The 27,200-nt window shown below is 43.9% G+C and overlaps 1 protein-coding gene across 1 annotated transcript in view; it reads right to left on the minus strand.

The window, feature by feature from the left end:
- Positions 1–2,232: 2,232 nt before the first annotated feature.
- Positions 2,233–27,200, minus strand: part of PGRMC2 (progesterone receptor membrane component 2) — an 85,784-nt gene continuing 60,816 nt past the window's right edge. The window contains exons 2-3 of the mRNA XM_029591734.1: positions 22,180–22,335; positions 2,233–3,499 (exon numbers count right to left, since the gene is read on the minus strand). Of these exons, the coding sequence (XP_029447594.1) occupies positions 3,402–3,499; positions 22,180–22,335 (254 nt within the window). The 3' untranslated portion in view covers positions 2,233–3,401. The remainder of the gene's footprint in view (positions 3,500–22,179; positions 22,336–27,200) is intronic.

Below are 27,200 nucleotides of genomic sequence, written 5' to 3' on the forward strand. Positions count from 1 at the left end.
AAGGACAGGAGCCTCGCCAAGGTAGCTTCCAATGCCGCCTTCTTGTGTATGGGACATGAAGATTCCACAAACTTGTCCGGAGGGAGATGATGAAAGTCCAGATAATACCCCTCTCGGATGATGGCGAGGACCCACTGGTCCGACAATCTCGACCCATCTGGGGTAGATTTGGAAAACACGCTCAGCGAGCGTGCAGGCTCTCCAAACTGCTTTGGAGACGGAAATTACTAAGTTGCTATGCTTCCTGTGGGGGTATATATACACCCGTGCTGACGTCAGATCCGTCTCCAACTGCTAGCACGCGGATACTATACCCATTCGTTCTGAGTCCATCTGGCTACACGCCAGGAAAAGTAGAATTACTTAAATATTTCAGTTCAGTGTTCAATGAGGAAGTGCCAGGAATAGGAGCACAGAAAACAAATGGGATTAGAAATGAGGTAAAGCTCAACTGATTTTCAGAAAACTCTGCTCATAAGAAGTTAGCTAATGCTGCCAGATGGGATACATCCAAGGGTTTCAAGGGAAGCTCTGCTAGCTGCCCTTTTCAATGCTTCTGTACGGTTGGGAGTAATTCCAGAGGACTGGAGACAGGTGGACAGGTGCCCTCTTCACAAAAAGTAGAAGTAAAGAGAAGACTGGGAACTACAAGCCTGTTAGCTTGACCTCTGGCTTAAGTAAATTAATGGATCGCTGCAGTTTACAGACTCCAATGGGTTAAAAGATCTGAGGCAGCATGGTTTTACCACAGATAGTTCATCTTGTCAAACAAATCTGATCAATTTCTTTCACTGGGCGACTAAAGAGCTGAACCAGGGAAGAGCACTGGATGTAATGTGCTTGGATTTGACTCTGTTCAACATAGGAGACTTATAAACTGAGCACCCTTGGTATGGACCCTAAAGTAACTGACTCCGTAAGTGGGACGTGATAAAGAGTAGCAGTAAGCAGAACTCACAGAGGGGGATCGGTTCTTTTCAACATTTTTGTAAGCAATACTGCACAAGAAGTTATCTGGAAAGTTTTGCCATTTTGTAAATAACAAAATATGCAACAGGGTAGACATCCAAGAAAACATAGAAAACAAGTAGGGATCAAGCAAAGCTTGAGGAACTAGAATCTTGTAGCTAAGACAATGCTAAAAAAAAAAAAAAAAAATGCAGTCATCATACATTCAGGCTACAAAAAATGAAGGGAGCAGTAGTGTCTAGGGGTGAAATTCATCTAGGCATGAAACAAAAGCGGAATCTGGAGGTGATCATATCCAATAGCCAAACAGGTGGATAAGGTGATGGAAAAAGCCAGAAAAATGTTTGGCTGCATCGGGAGAGGAATGGTCATTAGAAAAAGGGAGGCGATATTGCCCTTGTATGGATCCCTGGTGAGACTCTTTTGGAATACTGTGATTAATGCTGGAGGCCACACCTTCAAAAGGATATAAACCAGAAGTACCTGGTCCAGAAGATGGCTACTAAAATTGGCAATGGCTTTTGTTGTAAACCATATGGGGACAAAGATATAAATATGCATACCCTAGAGAAAAGTCAGGATAGGGGAGAGATGGAGGTTTTTAAATATCTCTAAAATATTAATGCACAAGAGGCAGGCTGCTTTCAATGGCAAGGAGGATCTGTACAAGACCTCATGGGATGAGGTAAGAAGGAGCAAGGAAGTATTTCTTTACATAAACAGGGTTTATGGATTCACGGAAAAGCCTCCTGTGGAAGTGGTGGAGACAATTGTATCTGAATTCAATAAAGTAAGGGATAAGCACAGAAGATGGCTGAAGGCACAATAGGGATTTCAGAGCTGAGCAGTTGGTGTAGATAGGCTTTATGGTCTTTCTGCCATCATCTTTCTAGTGACAACTTCCAGTCTGCATCACCTCTGCAGTAAAAAGTCACAGCCTCAGGCAATTTTGCTAATGCCATAAATTTTATTTTACAGACACACTTACTAGTCCAAAGTCTGTCAGGCACAGAAAAACTGTTGAACAGAATCTATAAGACTGTCTCTCACTGACATTAACAAAAACCTGGGTGCCAAACTACAGACCTGATGACATTACCATACAGCACAAAGCTCAACCAATCTCAAGAGACACACTAGAGTATCCACAGTACAGAATGGAGTATGTGCGCAATAAAAGGATCATTCAGTGGCCTGCAGAATTATGAAGCCTGGTCATCACATCCTAAACCACCACATAACAGATTCTACATAAATTCTGACTCCAGCACACTTTGGTTTATTGTACATGCTTTATTAAAACAGTACTCGTATTTACAATATCCACAGAAGCAGTGGCCTTCCAGGTCTCTCTCATGCCTACACCCAGACATACATACACCCAAACATACAACTCCACACCGGTGAAGGTTGCACTCCCAAATGGTAGGTAGCTCCTTGGGGAGGTTTTTTGTTTGTTTTGTTTTGTTTTTTTTTATTTAAAAATGAAAAAAGCAAGAGGGAAAGGGAATGCATTTGGCCATTACAATGCTAATCAGGTTTATGTATATTAACATATATGGCAGTAACACTGAGTATTCCTTTTACATTCTATATACAGAATGACATCAAGGTCTTCCAGTCAACATAGAACACACCACCTTCGGCCTCAATGCTGCTCATAGTGACTGAACTAATACATATGGGGCTTTCCCTTAAAACAATTCAAGTCTTTGTAAGAGAAATAAGGCACAATTATTATTGATTTGACTTAGGGGAAGGGAGGAAGGGGTAAAGACTGGCTTCAGAAGGCAACTACTGAAGAGAATATTTTGTTTACTCAAGTCCTTTTGAATAAGCACAGCCTTGTACCCCTCCTCCCAATCTGCAGTGATTTCTCTTAGGAAAGCTGAAGCAGCTTTCTCTGCCAGGGCCAACAGAGCCCACATACAAAACATACTTGGAACTTCACATCTGAACACCTGTTTCAGTAGTGCAGACTACTTGTACAAATGTACGTGAAAAAAAAAAGTCACACATCATTAATGCTGAAGAAAAGGAATACAGCATGCAAAGCAAAGTTTCCAATCTCTCTCAAAAGAAAGAAGCTCATCTAAATCAAGAGCCTTTTGATAGCCTCAATTTACTGATAAAAAAGTGAACATGTGAATATATATTTCATTTTATTATTTTTCCAAATTTTATCCCTGGACCTCCTATTAATGAAGTCTGTCTTGACATTACAACAACTGCAAGGGGAGGGAGAGGGGGAGTTGGCAGCATAAATCATAATGCCTAGTATTAAAATCTTCATTGTGAAAAGAAATTTCTCTTATTTCCTTGTACAAAATGTGTTGAATAGTTTGAATTCTACCCAGACACGCAGGATATTCTAGCAGGGAATAGAAGAGGTTGCATTTCCGAAGGCCCCTGACTTTGGTTGTGTACAAAGTTCAATCCTGTTTTGTATGATCCTTGGTATCTTCCTCATCTGTGTATTCTGATGGCTCCTCTCCTGGCTTTAGCAGTCGACCTACATAGTCATATTTTTCTGAAACAGAAAAAAAATGTTTATTTTTAAACTGGATTTTGTAAACTGTCCGTATGTAGTTAAAGCACATACTCTTCACCTTTGGTTATCTTAGCCGCCAAAGACTGCACTCGTTTATTTTTTGGGGGTTGGGGAGGTCTGGGTGCATGACAGTGTCCTCCTTTCTGCTTCCAGTGGAGTGGCACTATGAGGTAGATCTTTAAAAAGTACGCCGGATTTTATAAGATACGCGCGTATCTTATAAAATCCGGGGTTGGCGCGCGCAAGGCTGCGCAAAATCAGCAGCCTGCCTCCGTTCCCCCCAAGGCCGCTCCGAAATTGAAGCGGCCTCGGAGGGAACTTTCCTTCCTCGTCCCCCACATTCCCCTCCCTTCCCCTACCAAACCCACCCCCCGGCCCTACCTAAATCCCCCCCCTCCTTACCTTTGTTGGGCAAGTTACAACTGCTTGAAGCAGGCGTAACTTGCGCGCGCCGCTTCGCATCCCCCGGCACAGGCCGCAGTGCCGGGGGACTAGAGACCCCCCTCCCGGCCCGCCCCCGAACCGTCACCATGCCCCAGGACCGCCCCTGACACGCCCCTTTTACGAAGTCCCTGGACTTACGCGCGCCTGCGGCCTATGCAAAACAGCCCCTCTACATGAGCCCCAGAGTCCGGGAGGATTTACGTGAGCAGGGCTTTTAAAATCTAGCCCTATGAATGGAGTGGAGGAGGAGTAGCCTAGTGGGCTATGAACCAAGAGACCAGGGTTTGAGTCCCGCTGTCGCTCCTTGTGACCTTGGGCAAGTCACTTTACCCTCAGTTGCCTCAGGTACGAACTTAGATTGTAAGCCCTCTGGGGATAGGGAAATACCCACAGTACCTGAATGTAAACAGATGTGATATCTCAGATTGAATGTCGGTATATAAAAATAAATAAATAAGAAAAATAAATAAGTGTTACTCAAATTAATCGGGGGGTATTTCCCCCAATCTTTTTTTTTTGTAAAGTTTTCCATTCTATCTAGCCCAGCCACTGCTGTGATAATCCTTCAGTCAGAGACCAACTGAGGTTCTCTCTGGTATGCACACACCTTAAGTCTGTCCATAACAGCTGGAACTCCCTCCCCCGGAGCTGTGAACAGCCTGTTCATGAATGGCCTGCAGAGCAGGCGGCTTGAAAATCAAACCCAGAATCATACACAACGGCCCATCATACTGCCACAGAGTTATTGGGCTGGCCAACCCATTTTCCTTCTTCAATTACACTATCATTCCTGAAACATTTGATTCCTGTGGGCAAGAAAGTGAAGTTGCTTACCTGAAACAGGTGTTCTCTGAGGATAGCAGGATGCATAATCCTCACACATGGGTGATATCCATTGACTGAGCCCAAATCAAAGCTTTATTCAAGCTCAACACTTTTAAAAATGCTCCACTGAATGCGTGGGACTTTCTGTATCAGTAGTGTGCACATGGACCCCATTCAGTCCTGATATCAAGTTATAAAATTTATAGAAACCAACTCCTGGGGGAGACAGATAGATTTATGAGGACTATGTATCCTGCTGTCCTCAAAGAACACCTATTACAGATAAGCAACTCTGCTTTCTCCAAGGAGAAGCAAGATACAGCAGTCCTCACACATGGGAAATCCTAGCTATAGGTTGCCCTGATATTAAGGTGGAAAATATATCATCAATGGATAAAAATGATTTTGTTGGCAACAGACCATTAAAAAAAAAAATTTATGAGCCTTATGGGGGTGGATTTGGATTCTAAACCTCAAGCAATACAGAACAGGTTGATCAAACCTACTGTTGTGCCTGGAGTGCCTACACAAACAACAATGTGATGTGAATGTATGGATGAAACTCCTTGTCTGGGGACAGCATGACTAGAAGAGACCATCAAGCCATGCTGAGATCTATGAGGGCTATTTCTGAAGAAAGCAGTGATTTTCCCTGGCGACATCTCTGCTCCATGCAGCCCTGCGGCACACAGCCACCAGCATGCTGAAGCCACATACCCCTAGGTCCAGTTTTATCTAAGGCACTTCTCAAGATTTAGTTGGGCCCTCAGAGATGGGAGTGATCCGTATTCACCTACCAGAGCCAGTTGTGTCTTCCACCCCTTTGTAGCCCACCTTGGAAGACTTCAACTTTATACAGCGCCAAGGTACTGCATCAGCATCCTTTGAGCTTGCTGGTATTTCTGCCGCTTTTAATGGGACTCGGATTCTCCTGGCAGCATGTCTCAAGGCCAGTGCAGGACCTAGGACTGGGGACATTTTGGGCATGGTTCCTTATGGCTCTCTTTTTTCCTGCAGAAATGGATTCCAGAGCTGCGGTGTCTTTGGATCATGCAAGTTAAAACCCGCTGCTGTAACATTAGAGACACTGTGGTCAGTCACTGTAAGCACACAGAGGAATTTCACTTCCAAAACGGATAAGATGTTTACTTCGATTAATGATCTCACCGCTAATGTTAATGTGCATGCTCAGCATATTAAAGAGCAAGAGGAGAAATTAAGATAGATTGAAGATTCAGTTAAAGGTTTGATTTTACTTTAGAAAATGTAGATTATTCTTCTAGGAGGTCTAACTTGTGGCTTCTTATTTTCCCCAAGAGCTCCTTTATCATCACTTATGGAGATTTTTTTTTTTTATGGAAGCCCAATAGTTAGATCTTTCATATTTTCTAGAACAATCACAAGATGAATTAAGGATATTTGCCTGCATTTAATCCGGAGGGATTTGCCTGCATTTAATCCGGAGGGATTAAATGCTGAAATTGATTGGTATTCTGTGATTTGAATCTAGTAGCAAGTTCACAGCTGACATGTGTAGCAGATAATTCTGACGTTGCAACTTCTCATTGGATCATTTGTCCTTTAAAAATGGCGTCCTGTCACTCCTGCTTCCGGTTGAAGAGACGGATTTCTCAGAAGACGGAACATTAACTGAGCAACTAATATCGTTAGTACCGCGGCGAATAAGGTATAAAAAGTTTTTTATTAAGTCTGTCACAAGTTATTAACATTAGATGTTTTCATAGATGGCCCCATGAAGAAGGTGGAGAACCGAAACACGGACCGTGTTGGGCAAGTCATCCTCACGGCACAGAGCCGCTCAGATTCTTCAATCTTGATGTCTTGAACAAGCTAAGTTATAGTACTATTATGAAAAAGTAATAATATAAGAAGTTTTATGATGATGAAATGAGCACAAACAATGGTGAAACTAGCACAGAAAAAATCAAAAAATTGACGTTAGATGACCTATGATTATATATTGAGTGGTAGTGCGAAATATACTACTTGCTATGCAGCACACTCATCCAAATTGGCTCCAAAAAATGCCTATATGAGGTCATATCAGTGGATAAATTCAAAAAGAATTTCTTGTATAAACAAAAAAAAGAGAGGTGTTTTTGGTCCTTTTTAGTCTGTAATCTGTAGTAGTTTTGTATTGGAGCCAGATAAGCAGTGGATTCAAGATGTTTTTTTGCTTGAAGGAAAAGATTTTTAGATCAGAAGACTGCAATATTCCTTGATGTTACTAGGGAGACATAAGAGAGAAGAAAATTGCTCCTTCAAAAAAACAAAAACCAAAAGAAATCCAGAGTCCTTGCCCTGGATGCCATGTTTCTATTACAATTTGCTTGTAAATGTTCTATTAAGTTAGGTCGTCTTTGAGTCTGCAGTTAGGCTTTTTTCACAGAACTTGTCCTAAAGAGCCTGATTCACAGGCTGTGTTTGTATCCTAGTCCAAAATAACCTTTAGGCATGTATTTTTTTTCTTTTTAGTACACTCCCTTATTGCAGTCTAAGTAATAGTGGATTATCAAGTAATATTTTTCTCATGTTTCCCTTTGTTTCTTTTTATCCTTTTTTGATAATCATCCCTTTCTGTTAGAACATAAGAACATAAAAAGTTTCCATACTGGGTCAGACTAAGGATTCATCAAGCCCAGCATCTTGTTTCCAACAATGGCCTATCCAGGATACAAGAACATGGCAAATACCCAAAGAGATCCCATGCTACTAATGCCAGAATAAGCAGTGACTATTTCCTAAGTCAACTTGATTAATAGCAGTTAATGGACTTCTCTCCTCCAGTAACTTGTCCAAACCTTTTTTTAAACTCAGATAAGCTAACTGCCTTAACCACATCCTCTGGCAACGAATTCTAGAACTTAATTATGCGCTGTGTGAAAGAATTTTCTTTGATGTTTTAGATGCGTTACTTGCTAACTTCATGGAGTGCCCCCCATTCCTTTTATTATCTGAAAGAGTAAACAACCGATTTACATTAACCGTTCTAGTCCTCTCATGATTTTATAAATCTCCATCATATCCATGCTCAGCCATCTCTTCTCCAAGCTGAACATCCAAGGGAGCCATTCAAGGTTTTGAACTTGTAATTATTTTGAAACTGAATAAAGATTCAATTGGAACTCCTGTTGCAGCTTTGCACCTCTCTTCCATGGAGGCCGAGTTCAACTGGGCTATCCAATTAATGTACGTTTGGCTATGGTAAGTCCAGGTTTATTGGGATCAAAAGAAACAAAATGCTGGGAGAAATTTATAAGGGCTTCAGTCTGCTTCAGATAGAAAATTAAGGATCTTTTGTAATCCAGACTGTGTAAGGCTGATCACTTTTGTGAGCACGTGGCTAAGGAAACAATATCTCATGGAGAATTAAGGCAGTAGCCCAAACTATCTTACGGGCCGATACAGTAAAAAACGCGGGAGAGCGGACAAGTGCCCACTCTCCCGGCGCACGCACAGGACACTCTCCTGTGCACGCGATACAGTAAGTTAATGTATTTAAATTAGGCCCGGCGGTAAAAGAGAGGCGCTAGGGACACTAGCATGTCCCTAGCGCCTCTTTTTGGGCAGGAGCGGCGTCTGTCAGCGGGTTTGACAGCCGACGCTCAATTTTGCCGGCGTCTGTTCTCAAGCCCGCTGACAGCCACGGGCTCGGAAACCGGACGCCGGCAAAATTGAGCATCCGGTTTTCGGCCCGACAGCTGCGGGCCGAATTCAAATTTTTTTTTTTTTACTCTTCGGGACCTCCGACTTAATATCGCTATGATATTAAGTCGGAGGGTGCACAGAAAAGCAGTTTTTACTGCTTTTCTGTGCACTTTCCTGGTGCCGGAAGAAATTAGCGCCTACCTTTGGGTCGGCGCTAATTTCTGAAAGTAAAATGTGCGGCTTGGCTGCACATTTTACTTAGTGAATCGCGCGCGCATACCTAATAGCGCCATCAACATGCATTTGCATGTTGAGGGCGCTATTAGGTGCCGCGGGTTGGACGCCCGGTTTCCTCCCCTTACTGAATAAGGGGTAAGGGAAAACACACGTCCAATTGCAGGTTAACAGTGCGCTCCGGAGTGCACTGTACTGTATCGGCCTGTTAGGAAGGAACCTAGGATGCATGTGCAGAAACATCTTATAAAAAAAAACCTTGTATAAGGTGGATAAGTCACTAGAGACTGGAGATCATTGATTCTGTATGCTGAAGTGACCGCCACCAAAAATGACCTACCGGGTCAAGTAATTCAGTTCACTGGAATCTAATGGCTCAAATGAAGCTTTCATTAGCTAGGTGTGGCAAAACAGGGGTTTTGCATGCTCTGCAGTTTATTGTTCTGCCCCGTGACACTTTTCCCCAGAGTTCTCATTTCCTGTGTGCTGGCCTGCAAGTGGTGTTTGACCTCTGCAATGTAGTTTAAACACAGGCTTTGGATACTGCCTTGACTGAAGGTGGCTTGATCAGCATACACATCCCAGCTGCCCCGAGTACATGTAACACTGAAATAGCTTTCTGGCCAATAGCACTGCAGGGTAACTATTAAATACCGTGTGCCCCCATTGGCCTTGCAGACAGAGAACTCACTCTAAGGGTTCTGGAACTCTCCAGTCTTGGCGGCGAATACAGGAGTAGATCTCTGTACTGAGGTCCTGTTCAGCTTCTATAGACAGCCTTTTTCCTGACCTCCCCAGGCACTATAAAGTAGTGAAAAGTGTTTAGCTAGTTTCTTCTCCAGGACTCCAGTGATAAAGATGGTGACCAAGGTGGGGGTCTGTGGTCACTCAGAGGAAGTACATCAGACCTCTCTAAGTGACTAGAGTCTGCTACCAGAAAAGACTGCGACTTGAACTTTCTTGTCCCTACAACAGAATCCCTCTGTTGGCATGACTCCCTCTCGTGGGAGTAAAGTTGACATCCTGAAAAAGAGGTTGGATGGTACCCTCTTCATTAGCCACCAAAAAGAAAGAAATCTACTACTTGGTCAAGTGGCTGACGTGTCTTCTGACCTAGCCTGATTGGTGGAATATCCTCTTCTAAGACTAGGACTTTAATATCTTCCGGACTCTGTAAAATTTGAAACAGAGGTCGGTCAGAAATAAGAGCACTATAGAATAGATGGGATCTCGATTTTTTAGATACAGTCCTTGGTCTAAGTAATTTTCTTGGCAAGACTATTCTAGTGATTTGGGGGGCAGAGAGAGGTATATCTCCTGATCCTGTAAAGTGACTTTTGTGACCCATGTACAATTGCATATGGAGAGTTACAACCCATGTCGATGCATCTAACTGCAAAGACGTCAACAAACATTGCATCAACAGTGCTAGAGATTTGTAGGTTGATGGTGTTGACTGTGCTCCATGGGTCGACAATGCTGATGCAGTTCCATGCGTCAACAGAGCACTCAAGCATCAATGCTTCTTCGGTACAGAGTGCTCAGACTTCTGCAATGTGGCGCCTCATTCTTCAAAGCATATCAACTGTGTCTACTCGATTCAGAGGATTCGGCCTGTTCTGTCAGGAGAGATTTTGAAGTAGCTTCTGCCTATCTCCCTTCCCAATGAGGCAGATGACACTGCACTTCAGAAGGAAGATTGATTGTGGCTTCCCCAAGCTTCATCACAGTTCCTTGCTTTCTATATTTATTTATTATTATTTATTAAAGGCTTTTATATACCGACTTTCTTGATACAAATCAAATCAATTCGGTTTACAATGAACTAAGCAGAATATACAGTTAACCAATCAACAAGAGATACGGAGCATACAGTTACATTATAACAAGGAAGCCTTAACTTGGAGTAGGAAAATAAAGAAGGGGTGAACGGAGCAATAAATATATAAATAAAATGAAATAAAATAGAATAAATACTATATACAGAAGAGGGGGCAAGGGGCCAACCTCTCTTTAATGGATATTATACATGTGGGGACATCCGTATGCAGTTATAACAATTCTCCTGATTATGGTCAGGATCCAGGCAAATGTAATAAGGCCATGTCCATCTGTAATGGATATTTTTCTGCCACAAATGCAGTCTTTAAATCTACTTACTGTGGTTTTCTTCTTCCCTAATATTGTGAGGAAGAAATCTTTTTTTTTTTTTTTTTTTAAGATGGTAGCATTGGAAAGTGCTGTTGGGTGAACTGATGAAACAGCAAGACAAATTTTTAGTTAGAAAAACTATTGATAAAAGAAGAAATGTAGAGAGAGGGAGAGGTTCAAGTCCGTGCCATTGCTCAGACAAAAAAAGACTGAGCGGACTCATAAGGCAACGCCTGAGCAGGAATTCCCACATATGCACAGAACAAAAATGTTACTAGGTAGGGTACCAATGCAATAAGTTGTGCTCAACCCAGCGCAGTTTAATTTAACCTCCTGTTTTGTGGGCATAATTTGTGTGTGCAGATTTTTACTGTTGATGCAGTGACTTGTGCGCACCAAAAATATGCACATAGAAATCCTTAGCGCCCTCTCATGCAAATCCCATGCTATAATTGTTATAATTGTTTTACATTTCTGACAAAGGTAATGTATGCTTTTTAGTATAATTTGTTGATTGTTCTATGTAACACTCACAGGCGAAGTTATGTTTTATTGTAAACCGGTGTGATTTGTATTTTATACAGGAATGTCGGTATATAAAAGTTAAAAATAAATAAATAAAGGCATTAGCTATTACTCACCAATGCAAAAAGATTTTTTTAGTGCTGGAAATATAATGCTTAATTCTAAGGGAATAAAATTGCCAGGGCTAATGTTGGTCTATGGATGAAAGCTAGAGTTCTGATACTGGAACCTATAGTCAGGATTTTATGCACAGAAAACATGCTTTGTGCATAAAAATCACGTTTTCTGCACAAAAAATTATTTATGCACACGAAAAGCTTTCTGCACTAAAAACAGTGTGTGTTGGGAGCACAACAAAAGATATGCTCCTCTCTGCTCTTAACACATTTTTTGAAGTACCAAAAAGTGGAATATAAATCAAAGTTTTTCACATTTTCTGCACATAAATCTTGTGTGGAAAATGTGTTGTGTGCATAAACATGTTTTTGTGCACACATTTTCTTGTTTATGTGCTTTTTTTTTTTCTAACTCCCAATGCATTAACATACCATTAGCCTACTGATTCAAGAGTTTAAAAAAAAAAGCTTGTGAAGTAGAATCAATGTCCTGAATTTCAGTGCATGGTTTTAACACTCAGCTTTTTGCATTGGTCCTTAAGAAAGAGGTCCACTCAGTGCCGCCGGATGACGTCGCCCACATTCTGACTAATTCAGCTCTGCTTATTGATGGGGTGGGGGGATGCTAAAATCTTTTCCTAACACCAAAGTATTCCAAATAATTTATTAAAATTCAAAATGTCATATTTATCCTCTTCAGAACCTTAACAGCAGCAACCTCTCTTTTAAAAAGAACAAAAGAGAGTCAATTTTGTAAAGTCAGAAAACTTCTGCTCATTAAAATGTACGGTTCAAATCTATACTTTCCATGTATACTAAATATAATGATGTTGATCTTCTCCAATAGTATACATTTCCACTCAAAAAGATTGTTCACTTGCAACTACGCGGACATTTTTTCCCTATTTTATATCCTGTCCCAATCACGGCAGCAACATTCCACTGCCGGAGGCCAGGCATCAGGGCTCTTTCTGGAATCCTACAATTGTAAATCCAGCCACTAGGTGTCACTGTTGTGTGATGACCAGGACCCTATTCCTCAGAGGCTCTGAATGCTTCCTCTACAACATCCTCCTCCCAGAATGGAGCTGGCAATGTGCATCACTGCCACTGAGCTACCAGGCTAAGCCTACAAGCACCACTTAATGTTAATTTAAAACTTATAAAACAGAAATCAGCATTATGCAAAACTACATTTGATGTGATATTTCCATGATGAAAAGCTGTATGTGTGTCTCGAGTGAATTCTGGTGGAAGTACATCCTCAGTGCTAACTGCCTCCTCCATCTTATCTGAGGAAACACCAAAAAATCAAATGATGAACCTAATTTTTATCATCATTAACTTTATGGCAAGTGAGAAAGCTAATGTTGCGTCAGAGGTGGACCCTTGGACCGAGGTGGGGTTGACGCAACCCGCAGATAGGAGACCTACGGGTCCCCACCGTCGGCAGGCGGAGTGGGCTGATGGACAGAGGCCAACTGGAGCTTCACCAATACCAGCCCTCGTTCCCCGTGGGTTGAGCCTTTGGGTGCCAGGGCCGGCTGGACTTAGGTGGGCCTCTGTAGGTATTCGATGTAGAAGTCGGGTCAGTCCAGAGACAGCAGATGAACGATGGTACAGTCTTACTCTGGACAAGGTTGTGTCCCGGAGACTCGGGCGCCAAAGGAACGAAGGCAGACAGGGGGCGCCTGAGCAAGACCAGGCCGAAGCCTGAATAGATCAAATCCAGGATGTAAGCTGAAGAGGCGTCGAGATACAGGCTTGAATCAGGGCTGGCAGCAATCCAGAGGCAGTGGCAAGCAAGGCTGAGGTCTGATCACTGAGAAAGTAAAACGTAGTCAAATGAAGCAAAGGTCTGAGTCTGGAGACAGGCAATGCGTAGTCAGGCAAAGCAGAGGTCAGGGTCTGGAGATAGGTAGTAGCGTAGTCAGGCAAAGCAAAGATCTGGGTCTGGAGATAGGCAATAGCATAGTCAGGCAAAGCAGAGGTCCAGGCTTGGAGAGAGTCAATGGCGTGGTCAAGCGAAGAAGAGGTCCGGGCTTGGAGAGAGTCAATAGTGTGGTCAGGCAAAGCAGAGGTCTGGGCTTGGAGTGAGAGTCAATGGCGAGGTCAGGCGAAGCAGAGTCAAAGTCCATGTAGTCAATCCAAGGTATGAAGCAGGACAGGAACAAGGAGACAGGAACAAGGAGACAGGAACCAGGAACAAACGAGGAACAGGAACACAGGAGTGAGACGAATCTCTAGGAGGCAACAAGTACTCGACCAGCGAGAAGCGGAGCCTGCGCTTAAATACTATAGCTCTGCTGACATCATCCAGGGCCGTAGCTAGGTTCCTACCACAGTCCCTACTTAAACATCAATGATGTAAGGGCGTGGCGCCGAGTGGCAGTGTCTCCCTCCCCACGGGCCATGTGGAGAGACACGATGAGCAGCAATGGGCGCAGTGGCTGGAACGGGAATGCCGGGGGCTGAAGCAGGGTCGGAGGCACCGGGGTAAGCCCGAGGATGGAGCTGACAGCCAACTGCCGCCAGCGAGGAGGAAACAGGAGCTGGAGTCACTGTGGCAAGGTGAGGGGGCCGTGCCGCAGGCCTGCCATGGATGTCACGCGTAACAGTTAAGATAGCAGCACAGATTTTATATCTTTCCTAAGAAGAACAAAACACTTTCCCACAAAATATCCTATGCTTTGAAAATTATAGCATCCATGAGCTGTGTTTTTTGTTTGTTTTTTTTAAATAATTATTTAAAGTTTTAGTATACACATACATACTCTCATGGTACAAAATAAATTGAAGTTAATTACCACTAATCACTACAATAATCAAAACTACAAAACTGGTAATATAGTAACAATTCAAGTAAGGGCATTCACATCTGTTTTCTTAAAAATTGAGTAGATTCACAATATTTGAACAATTATGTGGCTAATAGTAATTATAGTTGATTTATGTACTAATGTTTTATTTGTATTTTAGAAAAGTTACATTTTGGACATATGTGCAAGCAATAATATCTGATGCAATCTTCAATGGTTCCTGTTTAAAAGTCCAGATAAGTTTGGGTCTTCAAATCAATTTAAATTTACTAAGTTTTATGACCACATAAATTGTTTATTTCACCTGAGAAAGCCATTACTGTGCAGAAACAAAAGTTTACATTTTGTGGGAGTTTACATCTTCTACCAAAATTATGTGATACTTGATCTTGGAATAACATTTGTGGAGCTTACAAAAATGTACATATCATTTAGTCAGATAATATTTAGATAGGGAAAGAACAGATGGCTTTTATAGTGTTTGATCATTTTTGTAATCGTTAACTTAGATTTCAAAGGCTTGTTATAAAAATTGGTATGCATATTTAATGCTCTATTTAAGGGATGAGTTTTTTTTTATGGAACACTGCGATTAGCTAAAAGTCACTTCATCATCATTAGTGACAGATTTGGCAATGTGTAATGCACAATTCACTTTAAGATCATTCATTAGTCACTTAAAGATCATTAGTGATACCTTTCTGCAAAATACAGTGTGTTATATGAATATTCCATTTTTTCACAAACCCTACAGTAAAGGTTCCCTGGGAGATAGAAAGTATATGTATTAGCACATTGTGTTTATTAAAGTTATATTACCACTTTTGTAATTTTGATTATACAAAACACAAAAATACCTGAAACAAAGGAATATATTATAATGATGACATTCTGCATCAGACGTATAAAATACGCAACCATTGCCTGGAAATTTTACAAAACAATTCAGATGAATTAACTGATTCAGCCCACAGTAATCTCATAAATTGCTCCAAATCTGTTCATACTTAAATCTTTCCCCTTTCAACCCACATCTTCTCTCTGTATCAGCATTACCCTGAGCTTGACTACTTAGCCAATACTCAAAACATGGATTAAACTTCTGAAAAATAGCTATAGTAAATCAATCTGCAAGGAGCAACTGGGACACCAATATCCTATATTTATGTGGAACCAATGATTGCTGATTTATTTCATATTGAAAACTGCTCAGAACTCATGTAACTAATCTGCTAAAATTTTCTTTTGGCCTGGTAGCTTCCTCCTGTTCCTCTGAACTTATACATCAATTGGAATCATACATCAGTTGAAACCAGATCCTAACTAAACTTCACCATCATGTGCCTTCACTTACATACCCAGAAATGTTTCCTATTTTATAACCCCTTTCCTCTCCCATTTAGGCTAGTGACTGCAGTAATAATCCTTATTGGCCATAGCCCCACAGCTCCTTCCAGAATCTGATATGCATGCACCTTAAGTCTGACCACTAGATGTCATCAATATGCAATAACTAAAACTCCCTCTCCACCAGGGACTGTGAAAACTTATACCACATAAAGGCAGATAAGGACTCAGTTTATAGAGATGTGAATCGTGTCCTCGATCGTCTTAACGATCGATTTCGGCTGGGAGGGGGAGGGAATCGTATTGTTGCCGTTTGGGTGTGTAAACTATCGTGAAAAATCGTTAAAATCGTGAGCCGGCACACTAAACCCCCCTAAAACCCACCCCAACCCTTTAAATTAAATCCCCCACCCTCCCGAACCCCCCCCCAAATGCTTTAAATTACCTGGGGATCCGGCGGTGGTCCAGAACGGCGGCGGTCCGGAACGGCCCCCTCAATAGAATCGTGTTGTCTTCAGCCGGCGCCATTTTTCAAAATGGCCGCCGCAAAATGGCGGCGGCCATAGACAAAAACGATTCGACGGAGGAGGTCGTTCCGGACCCCCGCTGGACTTTTGGCAAGTCTTGTGGGGGTCAGGAGGCCCCCCCAAGCTGGCCAAAAGTTTCCTGGGAGTCCAGCGGGGTTCCGGGAGCGATTTCTTGCCGCGAATCGTTTTCGTACGGAAAATGGCGCCGGCAGGAGATCGAGTGCAGGAGGTCGTTCAGCGGCGGTCCGGAACCCCCGCTGAACGACCTCCTGCAGTCGATCTCCTGCCGGCGCCATTTTCCGTACGAAAACGATTCGCGGCAAGAAATCGCTCCCGGAACCCCGCTGGACTCCCAGGAAACTTTTGGCCAGCTTGGGGGGGCCTCCTGACCCCCACAAGACTTGCCAAAAGTCCAGCGGGGGTCCGGAACGACCTCCTCCGTCGAATCGTTTTTGTCTATGGCCGCCGCCATTTTGCGGCGGCCATTTTGAAAAATGGCGCCGGCTGAAGACAACACGATTCTATTGAGGGGGCCGTTCCGGACCGCCGCCGTTCTGGACCACCGCCGGATCCCCAGGTAATTTAAAGCATTGGGGGGGGGGGTTCGGGAGGGTGGGGGATTTAATTTAAAGGGTCGGGGGTGGGTTTTAGGGGGTTTTAGTGTGCTGGTTTTCCTGCCCTCCCCCTTCCCCCGATTTACGATTTTTTAACGATAAATCGGGGGAATTGGTATTGTATCATGGCCCTAACGATTTTTTGACGATTTAAAATATATCGGACGATATTTTAAATCGTCAAAAAACGATTCACATCCCTATCAGTTTATTTCCTGGTGCAAAGCCATAGACATACCGGAAGGCTGTTCCATCTACCCAGCATTTTCTGCTCTAGAGAAATCACACTGACAAAAGTTTGTTTCTTGTGCATTATTTATACTTTTGAGGTATCAATGTCTCTATTATAATTCTTCTCCCCCCCCCCCCATGCCATCTTTCTTCTCCTCTAGGTTAAACATACTGAAGTCCATAATTCTCATCTCATAGGGCTTTTGGAGAATACCCTAACCTGCACCATTCTGGTAGCCCTTTTCTGGACTGATAGCAGAGTTGCTTACCTATAACAGATGTTCTCCCAGATGTTAGTCCTCACAGATGGGTGACATCATCAGATGGAGCCAGGCACGGAATAATTTTGTCAAGGTTTCTACAAACTTTGACTGAAACACGGAACATGCCCAGCATGCCACTATCCCCACAGCCACATGGGGTCCCCCTTCAGCCTCTTTACAAAGCATGAAGACGAGCAAAAATAAAACAAGACACAGACGAACCCAACTCCGCGGGGTGGCAGGTGGGTTTCCTGAGGACTAACATCCTGCTGTCCTGGGAGAACACTTGTTACAGGTAAGCAACTCTGCTTTCTCCCAGGACAAGCAGGATGGTAGTCCTCACAGATGGGTGAATACCACCCCATAACATACAGGGCCAACAGACACTCAATAACGTGCAACAGGCACAACAACAAGGGTGCTGTTGGCAGCAATGGGAGGCAGTCAATCACATATTGGGCCCTAGGCAGGGAGAGTTGGGTTCTCACTCCTGAAATAGACTACAGAGGACAAACTGGCTGAAGACACTGACCTGTCAACCATTCTTGTCCAGACAGTAGTCTGCTGCGAACGTGTGGAGGGAACTCCACATCGCGGCCTTGCATATTTCAGCAATAGGGACTGCACCGAAGTGGGCCATTGACACTGCCATGGCCCTCACTGAGTATGCTTTCACTTGGCCTCCGAGCAGAAGGCCCGCTTGCTCATAGCAGAAAGCGATACAGTCCGCCAACCAATTGGACAGAATCAGCTTACCCACCGCAATCCCAAGTCTATTTTTGTCAAAGGAGATAAAGAGTTCGGTGGACCGCCTGTGGGCTGCAGTGCGCTCCAGGTAAAAAGCTAGAGCATGCTTGCAGTCTAAAGTGTGCAGAGGGAGGAAGTGCGGCCTTGGAAAGAAGGTGGGCAGTACAATGGACTGATTCAGAAGGAAGTCAGTCACCACCTTAGCATGAACTTAGGGTGAGTGTGCAACACCATCCTGTTGTGGAAGAACCTCATATAAGGCGGACAGGTCACCAGGGCCTGCAGCTCACTGATCCTGCGAGCGGAGGTAGTTGCCACCAGGAAGATAACCTTCCAGGTGAGGTGTTTCAACTTGCAGGAGCGCAGAGGCTCGAATGGAGATCCCCTCATGAGCCACGCCAACACTATGTTGAGGTCCCAGGCCACAACAGGAGGACACAGTGGAAGCTTCAATTTAAGTAAGCCTCTCATAAATTGCCCATTTAAGGGCTGCACTGAGATCGGAATGTCACCCACTCTGCAGTGGTAGGCACTGATAGCACTCAGATGAACTCAGATGGAAGAAGTCTGCAATCCCAACTCCGAGAGACACCAGAGATAGTCCAGAAGCTGAGGTGTGGGACAAGTGAAAGGGTCGAGACCCTGCTCCGCACACCAGACAAAGAACTTCCACCATTTCAATTGATAGGACTTCCGTGTGGAAGGCTTATGAAAAACTACCAAGACTCGAGAGACATCTGAAAGGTCAAGGGACTGTAACACTAGTCTTTCAACATCCAGGCCATGAGGGCCAATGATCGGAGGTTCGGGTGATGCAGCCTGCCCTGATCCTGTGTGATGAGGTTGGGAGAGGTGCCCAGGCAGCTGGGATCCTGGACCAACAGGTCACGATGATCGCAAACCAGACTTGACGCAGCCAATATGGGGCTGGAGGATCATGGAACCTCCGTCCAGTTGGAGCTTCATAAGGATCTTGCCTATGAGTGGAATTGGAGGGTACACATACAAGAGACCAGCACTCCAGGATTGGGTGAAGACATCCACGGCTGGTTCCCTATCCTCCCTGCACAGAGAGCAGAAGCGACTTACTTTGTGGTTCTGAGGGGACGCGAAGAGATCCACGTCCGGCCGACCCCACCTGCAGAAGATCTTGTCCACTACGGAGGGGTTGAGGGACCACGCATGAGGGTGGAATGTCCAAATGAGGTGGTCCGCCACCACATTCTCCATTCCTGCCAGGTATACTACTCGCAGGATCATAGCTCGCAATAGGGCCCAGCCCAAACCTTGCTGCTTCCTGACAGAGGAGATAGGAGCCTGTGCCCCCATTTGTTCACGTACCACATGGCCACTTGGTTGTCCGTCTGTAGTAGGACAACCTTGTGGGACAGGAGATCTTGGAATGTATAGAGGGCGTATCGCATTGCCCGGAGTTCCAGGAAATTTATTTGGCATCTCACCTCGGCCTTCGACCACACACCCTGTGTGCGGAGGCCATCAACATGGGCACCCCAGCCGATGTTGGAGGCATCTGTGGTAAGGATCACCTGAGTCGGAGGGGGCTGAAATGGAAGCCCCTTGCTCAGGTTGGCTTCTTGTGCCCACCAGGCGAGAGAGACCTGGAGCGGCTCTGTTATCCAGACCAGCGCAGACAGGTCCTGAGAGGCTCGCTGCTACTGGGAATGCAAGGTCCACTGCGTCACTCATGGCTAAACGAGCCATGAGAGTGACATGCACCGATGCCACCATGTGGCCCAGCAGCTGCAGGAGCAGGCGAACAGAGGCTGTCTTGTCTGTCAGCGATGAATGAATTGGGCCAGACCCGCTAGGGTCACCACCTGATCACTGGGGAGGAAAGCCCTGGCCACTGTCATGTCCAGGTCCATCCCAATGAAGCTGAGCCGCTGGGGACAGTATCAGCTGGGATTTGGGTAATTGATGAGAAACCCCAGCAACTGGAGCACTCCGATCGTGGAGTGCAGAGCATAGAGGGCTCCCTCCCTCGAAGGACTCCTGATGAGCCAATCGTTCAAATACAGGAACACATGCACCCCCTTGAAGTGCAGATGTGCTCCCACCATTTCCAAGCACTTGGTGAAGACCCTGGGTGCGGAGGCAAGGCCGAAGGGTAGAACCCTGTACTGAAAGTGCCGCTGGCCTACCACGAAGCGCCTGAACAAAACTGGCAAAGGACAAGTCCTCCGGGGACAAGCAGCACCTACCATCCCAGAGGTGAAGGCTCCAAAGGGAGGTCATCCGAGGAAAACGCAGAAGAATCATCGCCCCATGGATCAAAAGGAGCCTCCTTCCTTCCCCACTGACTTGTTTGGGGCAGGGAGGAAGGCCGAATTCTGGGTCCCGGGGTACCGGCATCGAGGGTCTGTCAAGGGGCCTCAGTGTCGGCCACGCAGGCATAGAGGGCCTCTGTGGGCCCGGGGCTCTGGGGCATCCATTGGCCCATGACCGGGCACAGTCGGCGATGCCCATGGGGCCGGTGCGGAACACCATCCTCTTCTTCCGATGAACCCGGAATCGGGACAATATCGGAGGGCGGCATCGGTAGCAGTCGGGCACCGGAGGACCTCAGGCACCGGCTGCATTGGCAAGGAACCAAGTAGCACGTCCAGCCTCTCCAATAGGGGTGCCAACATCGATGGCACCAGCACCGGTGGTTGCTCGAAGTCCCGAAGGGCATTGAGCACTGCCTGCTGGACCACGCGGTCCAACTCCTCCCGAAATTCTGGTGTAGTAATTGCAGAGGAAGGAGGAGACAGCTGACGGGGGCGTAACTGGCGCCTCCACAGGATTACGTGGAGGCTCGGTACCAGACACTGAGATCAGTGGGGAACACTCTGGGCTCCCGGGCCTGGAGAAGGGTGGGGCCTCCTCGCCTCGGGGTCGCTTCAGGGGGGGTTCGGCCAAAGCCGGTGCTCTTCCAGTATCGGTGCCGGTACCATGTGGTGATGACCATCTGTGCTGGTGTCTGTGCTTCCCTCAGTGCTCAGCCTGGTCCTTCTCCAGCACCAAGACAATCCTGAGGCCTTAGATTGGCCCGATGCTGGTGAAGGGTGATCCCCGCACTCTTGTCATTGCGCCGGGACATCAGGGTGACCGCCCAGGGTCAGAAGGAACCCCCTGGCTCGATGTCCCCGGTACTGGAGTTGATGGAGCCGATTGTCGGGAACTGAACAAGTGCTCCTTCTTGTCCAGGTGGGCCCGCTGACCTTTGGGTTTATCTGAGTGCAGCTAGGACACCAACAAACATCATGGGAAGGCCCCAGGCAGAGGACGCAAATGTCTTGCGGGTCCATGATGGACATAGTCTGCGGTCACTGGGGGCACTTTCGGAAGCTGGCCACCATCGAAAAAAGATGCGTGGTCGGTGGCCACCGAGCAGACACTCAGGAACAGACCGCAACTCGACAAAAAATTTGACTTACTGAACGCCGGGGGAACAGACACGCAAAGGAGGACCCCGGAATGGGAGGTACCGGTGAAAAATGGATCATTTTCCCCGTGAGGAAAAAAGAAGTGAAGGGCTCCAAAAACCCGCAAGGCAACAGCTCTGCGGAAAAAAGGAGACTAAAGGGGAACCTTGCATGGCTGTGGGGATAGTGGCATCTGGGCATGCTCAGTGTGCCAATTAAAGTTTCTAAAAACTTTGATAAAAGTATTCCGTGCCGGGCTCCATCTGATGATGTCACCCATCTGTGAGGACTACCATCCTGCTTGTCCTGGGAGAATTTACTTTCCCAGCCCCCTCCAGTTTAAAGGAGCAGCAATCAAGCTCAAAAACTGAATCAAGCGCTTCCACTGCCTACTGGAAATATTAAAAATTATCAAACTACCTCTTCTACAGGTTTTCAAAATCTGTTTCAAACTAATGCACATTCTACTTACAAGAAGAACTTTGAACTCAGTAAAATTATGCTAAAAAGCAATTACTTCAGTAAAAAAAAAAACAAGTTAAGTCGTAAGAGGAATTATCTTACAACAGGAGCTCTTTAAATAAGATTCAAATCAGTGCTGTTTCTAAAAGGAACAATTCTACAAAAACGTTATTTCATCCCCTTTCCCCATCCATAAAGTTTACACACATATTTAACAGCTACATATACTAGATAGTAATAAGCAAGCCATACATTACCTTTAATCTGCATTTCCCATTCTCTAACACTTTCCATTTGTACAGCATTTAAATCTGATAGGTCATCATATTCATCTCTGAGTGCATCTTTATCAAGACAAAATGTTGCTAGTCCTCGGGAAGCATCTCTGCCAGCAAATATTCCGTATGGACCCTCTTGAAATAGGAAAAAATACATTTTATTAGACTGTACCACTGGTCCATTTCAGACTTGATCCATCTTACAGTCATAAAATTACAAAAAATAGTGGTCCTGAATTTCATACTAGACTCATTGAAACCTGTCTCAATTATTATTGTAATAACATACATGGAATGACAGTAGATAAAAGACCAACAGCCCAGCTATTCCTGCCTATGCTGCTCAAACAACATGCTGGATATTTCTCCTTATCCACATTAGGTGTACTTCCTTCTTTTATCCTCTATAGATACTACTACATTTTAAAGCACTACTAGACATATGCAGAGCTGTGTAGATACACATAAGAGACTGTCTTTGCTCCACAGAGCTTACAATCTCATCAAGACAAACTAAAGTTTGACAAAAGTGTACTTCTTGCAGAGAAGTACTTAAGATTTTAAAGCAGGTTCAAAAAGGTGAGTTTTTAAACTTCATTTGAATAAAGTCAGAGAGGAAGCATGCTGCGCCAACTCTGCCCAGGGTAGAGGAGCATCTAAGTTCCAAGCTGTAGCCAACATTCAGCCCCACGCAGAATGTCTTTTATCTAACCTTAATACTCTAAGCATACTTAAATTTTGTCAGCGTTTGTTTCCAACACCTTTGCTGGTAGGTTATTCCAGACATCAATTACCATCTCAAAGATGTATCTCTTTTGTACCTCTATCCTTCCAAATTTATATCATAACACCTTCTCCTTGAATTTCTTTTTCTATGGAATATTACATCTTCCTCTATTTTATTGCAATCTGTTACATATTTGAAAGTTCAATCATATCTCTACTTTTCCTCCAGGAAATACACTGAGTTTCTTGAAGCACCATGTAGGGCAGGGCTTCCCAAACTGGGGGTCAGGATCCCAAATAGGGGGTCACAAAACCTTCAGCTAGGGTCACAAGTTCCTCAAAAGGCAGTGTTCTTCAGGCATTTATAGCAGCAGCATTAGTAGTGCAAATCAACATGGGTCCACACACTCATGCCCACTGACCTTGCCATGAGTTACTATAGTAACAGGAAGCCCTGCATGAGTAGGGTTTGGGGCTGTTTCCGGCTCTTAGCCTTCTCAGCCATGTTTAATGGAATTTTCATGATAATGCGATCGAGGAGGGGGTGAGAGGAAAGATATTATGAGAAACAAAAATTAAAGTTAAGGCTAAGCTACCTTGTCTTATGGGGTGGCCAATTTTGCTGCTAGATCATTGATTGGGCATGGCAGGCCCCTGTTAAGGAAGTTTCTTTTATTTCGGTTCTATCAAGTTGATATTACTTTTAAGATAAACCTTAAACACTGGGAATGTGGGATATAGGATAAAGGGGGTGGGAGAATATGCTTTTACCTAAAGAAATAATCATGTAAGTATAGAACAAGGTATATCAAGAAGAGTAAATGATACGTGGAGAGAAACCTAGCAGCAAACTGGAAGCCACAGCCAAATGTAATAAGTTTCACTACTCTGTGCCATGGTGAATCTAAAGATAGTGTCCTGGAATATTGCTGGCCTATGGTCACCTGTTAAAAGAAACAAGTTTTGAAGCCCTGAAGAAACAAGATACTCAGATGTCCTTATTGCAGGAATCGCATCTTGTTGAGACCAAATGTTCAGAGATAAGAGTAGGTTGACCAAAATTATTCTGCCTCATCAAGAGGGAAAAAAAATCTGGAGTGGCTATTCGATTTCATAAACAAGCCCTGTTTTTAAATAAAATAATTAAAGATTATGAGAGCAAAGCTTACTTTCTGTAATGTTTATGCCTCAAATGTATATCATTACAAATTTTTCAGATGTAGAGCTCATCCCAAAACTGGTCATTTTATAATAGGTGGTGATTTAAACAAATCAAAAAGATCAGGAGCAGATGAACTAGGCAAAACATCTGAGTAATAGATGTGTGAAGAGTGATTTCATTCAGTCTGCAAAGCACACCTTACCCAGTTGAGAGCAGATTTTATTTTTTTATTGGTAACTAAATCATTGTTTGCAAGGGTACCATCTGCAGAGATAGTTTCACTACATTTCTGACCATGCTCCAATTTGGATACACCTGTTAGTCAATATGGAATCCAAACAAAGTATGGAGATTCTTCACATATCTAGTGTCAGACCCCAATTTTAAATATTTCTTGATAGGAAGACTATGCTAAACAATGTAAGCCATTTAATACCTCATTTTATTGTAGGAAACAGCTAAAGCCATAACGCAGGATGAAATTACAACCTCTCTGATCAGGAGAAATGAACAAAAAATCTTGAGAGGAAGTTAAGGATCAAAAAAGGAAACTGGCATTTTACCCCTACACCTAGGCAAAAAGACATTTTAATTATGTGGCCCACACTTAACACTTATTGGAACAGAGTACGCAAATATCTATTTCTAAGCATAAATTGTATTTATACAGGAACAAATTTAGGAGCACACTGGCCAGGCAAACAAAAGCAAGAAAGATCGAGGTATGCCATTAAGTATGACTAGTGGGAAGAGGCATTCCTCTACAAAACGAGTCGACATTTTGAGACAGTACTTTCTTCAATTATACTCTGGGAAATCAGAAAATGTAAACACACAAGTCAAGATTTTTTTTGAAAGCTTGCTTCTTGTACCTGCTTTAAGGATATACATACATAAATATATATATACACATATGTATACACACAAACACACAATTCCTTAGATAGCGATGTGGAACCCCCACCGCCTCACGTGTACTGTACACCACTGTACATGTTAGTTATAGGCTAATGAACTGCACATCCTTGGTGTGATATAGAATCCCTATACTACATATCCTGGGGTATGATGTCAAGTCCCCAAGGCCCTTGTTTCGCCGATACTGGCTTCCTCAGGGGGAACCCCTGACATAAAGAACAACGTGAAATCTCTTATTGGCTCCTCACAATGGACAGCGGGAACTGCCTCGCCAATGAGTCCTGATCATCAATTAAAATACCAAGGACGTAAAAAGATGTTGCATCCAAAACGACTAACGAAACCGACCAGTACGTGTGAGATGCGTTCACAATATAGACAGACAAGGCCCTTGTTTCGCAGATGTCGGCTTCCTCGGGGGAACCCCTGAGACAAAGAACACCGTGAAATCTACAAGCCAAAACATCAGAGATTGTATAAATAACATTATATAAATAGGTATACAAAGTCAATGTGCCTCAAAATATGTGTCCTAAGAAGCAAACTGTACCCTATACTTTGAAGCGTATTTAAAGAAGAAGCTTGCAAAGTACCTCTTTTGGGCTCCTCACGATGGACAGAGGAAGCCGTCTCGCCAAGAGTCCTGATCATCAATTAAAATACCAAGGAGGTAAAAGCTAAAAGAATGAAACGAAATGATTCATAAAATAGAGAATCCTTGAAATTCCACTTATATGTTTAAACAATATCAAAAGATAAATCACAGACAGCAGACAGGAAACTAAGGTTCATGGTCTGTTATATGGGTGAACACTATTATTGAATACTAACCAACAGAATAACCATAGTGAAATAAATAAAATCCCCTTATACTCAAAGCTCTTCATCTGCATTGTTTCCTTTTAGGTTACACTCCTGAAAAATGTTGAAACACCCCCCCCCCCCACAAATCCATGGTGGAAAACAAGACCCACTTACATGGTACATCCACAACGGCTAATGAAACCACCCAGTACAAGCGAGGTGGATTCACAATATAGATATCGCCTCTTGTGGAGAGACCACCCCAGCTGAAAAGCCAGGAAAATAATCAAAATGGTGGAACACAACGCATACAAAGTGTTAAAAAAAAGAAAAGAAAAAATAAAAATGAGTAAAAATACTAGAAGTGAAAAAAAGTAATAATGCCAACCATTTGCAAATGAAACCAGGCAGTGAAATTACCTGGTCACCTGCCATGTTAGTGATGAGTCAAACCTCTAAAAAGCCCAAATAGGCACTGCTGCATAAAGAATTAATAACCAAACGCTAGCAACAGCACATCTCCAGATGGGACAAATTCTGCAATTTAATCATGTCTGGTTTTCTAAACATAAATCTTCAAAGGCAAGGGACCTTTGTTATTTATTTATTTATTTAAAAACTTTTATATACCGGTATTAGTATGCATACATCATACCGGTTTACAATGTAACTTTAAAGGTAGAAATTACAATGAACAGGGAGGGCGAACAAGGAGGAGTATACAAAGAGCAGGAGGTGGAGGAATTAAAGCAATAAATAAAAACTGCAACGGACTATTTACAGGAATATACAAGGCGTAGGCAAGATACTTGCAGAAGTCGGTGTACTTAATCAGGGTAGGCTTGTCGGAAGAGCCATGTTTTAAGTTTTTTTCTGAACTTGGCGTAACATGGCTCTAGCCTGAGAGTGGTAGGGAGGGCGTTCCATTGTTTAGGGCCTGCAATGGATAGTGCACGGTCCCTAGTAGAGGAGAGGTGGGCTTTTTTCAAAGGGGGAATGGAGAGGGTGCCTTTGTTGACAGTGCGAGTGGGTCGTTCAGTGCGTATAGGACGAAAGGGTTCATCCAACCAATTGGAATTGTGCGAGTGGATGGACTTGTGCACTATGGTTAGAATTTTGAAGAGAATTCGGGATGCGATGGGGAGCCAGTGGAGTTCTTTGAGTATTGGGGTAATGTGATCAGCTTTCCTTGAGTTGGTGATGACCCTGGCGATGGCATTCTGGAGCATTTGTAAGGGCTTGGTGGTGGAGGAGGGTAGGCCAAGGAAGAGGGCATTACAGTAGTCCAGCTTTGAGGAAAGGGTGGCTTGGACGACGGTGCGGAAGTCATGATAGTGGAGGAGGGGTCTGAGTTTCTTCAGGATGTGAAGCTTGAAGAAACCTTCTTTGA

Source organism: Rhinatrema bivittatum, chromosome 1 (genome assembly GCF_901001135.1).
Source record: "Rhinatrema bivittatum chromosome 1, aRhiBiv1.1, whole genome shotgun sequence".
Taxonomy (NCBI): domain Eukaryota; kingdom Metazoa; phylum Chordata; class Amphibia; order Gymnophiona; family Rhinatrematidae; genus Rhinatrema; species Rhinatrema bivittatum.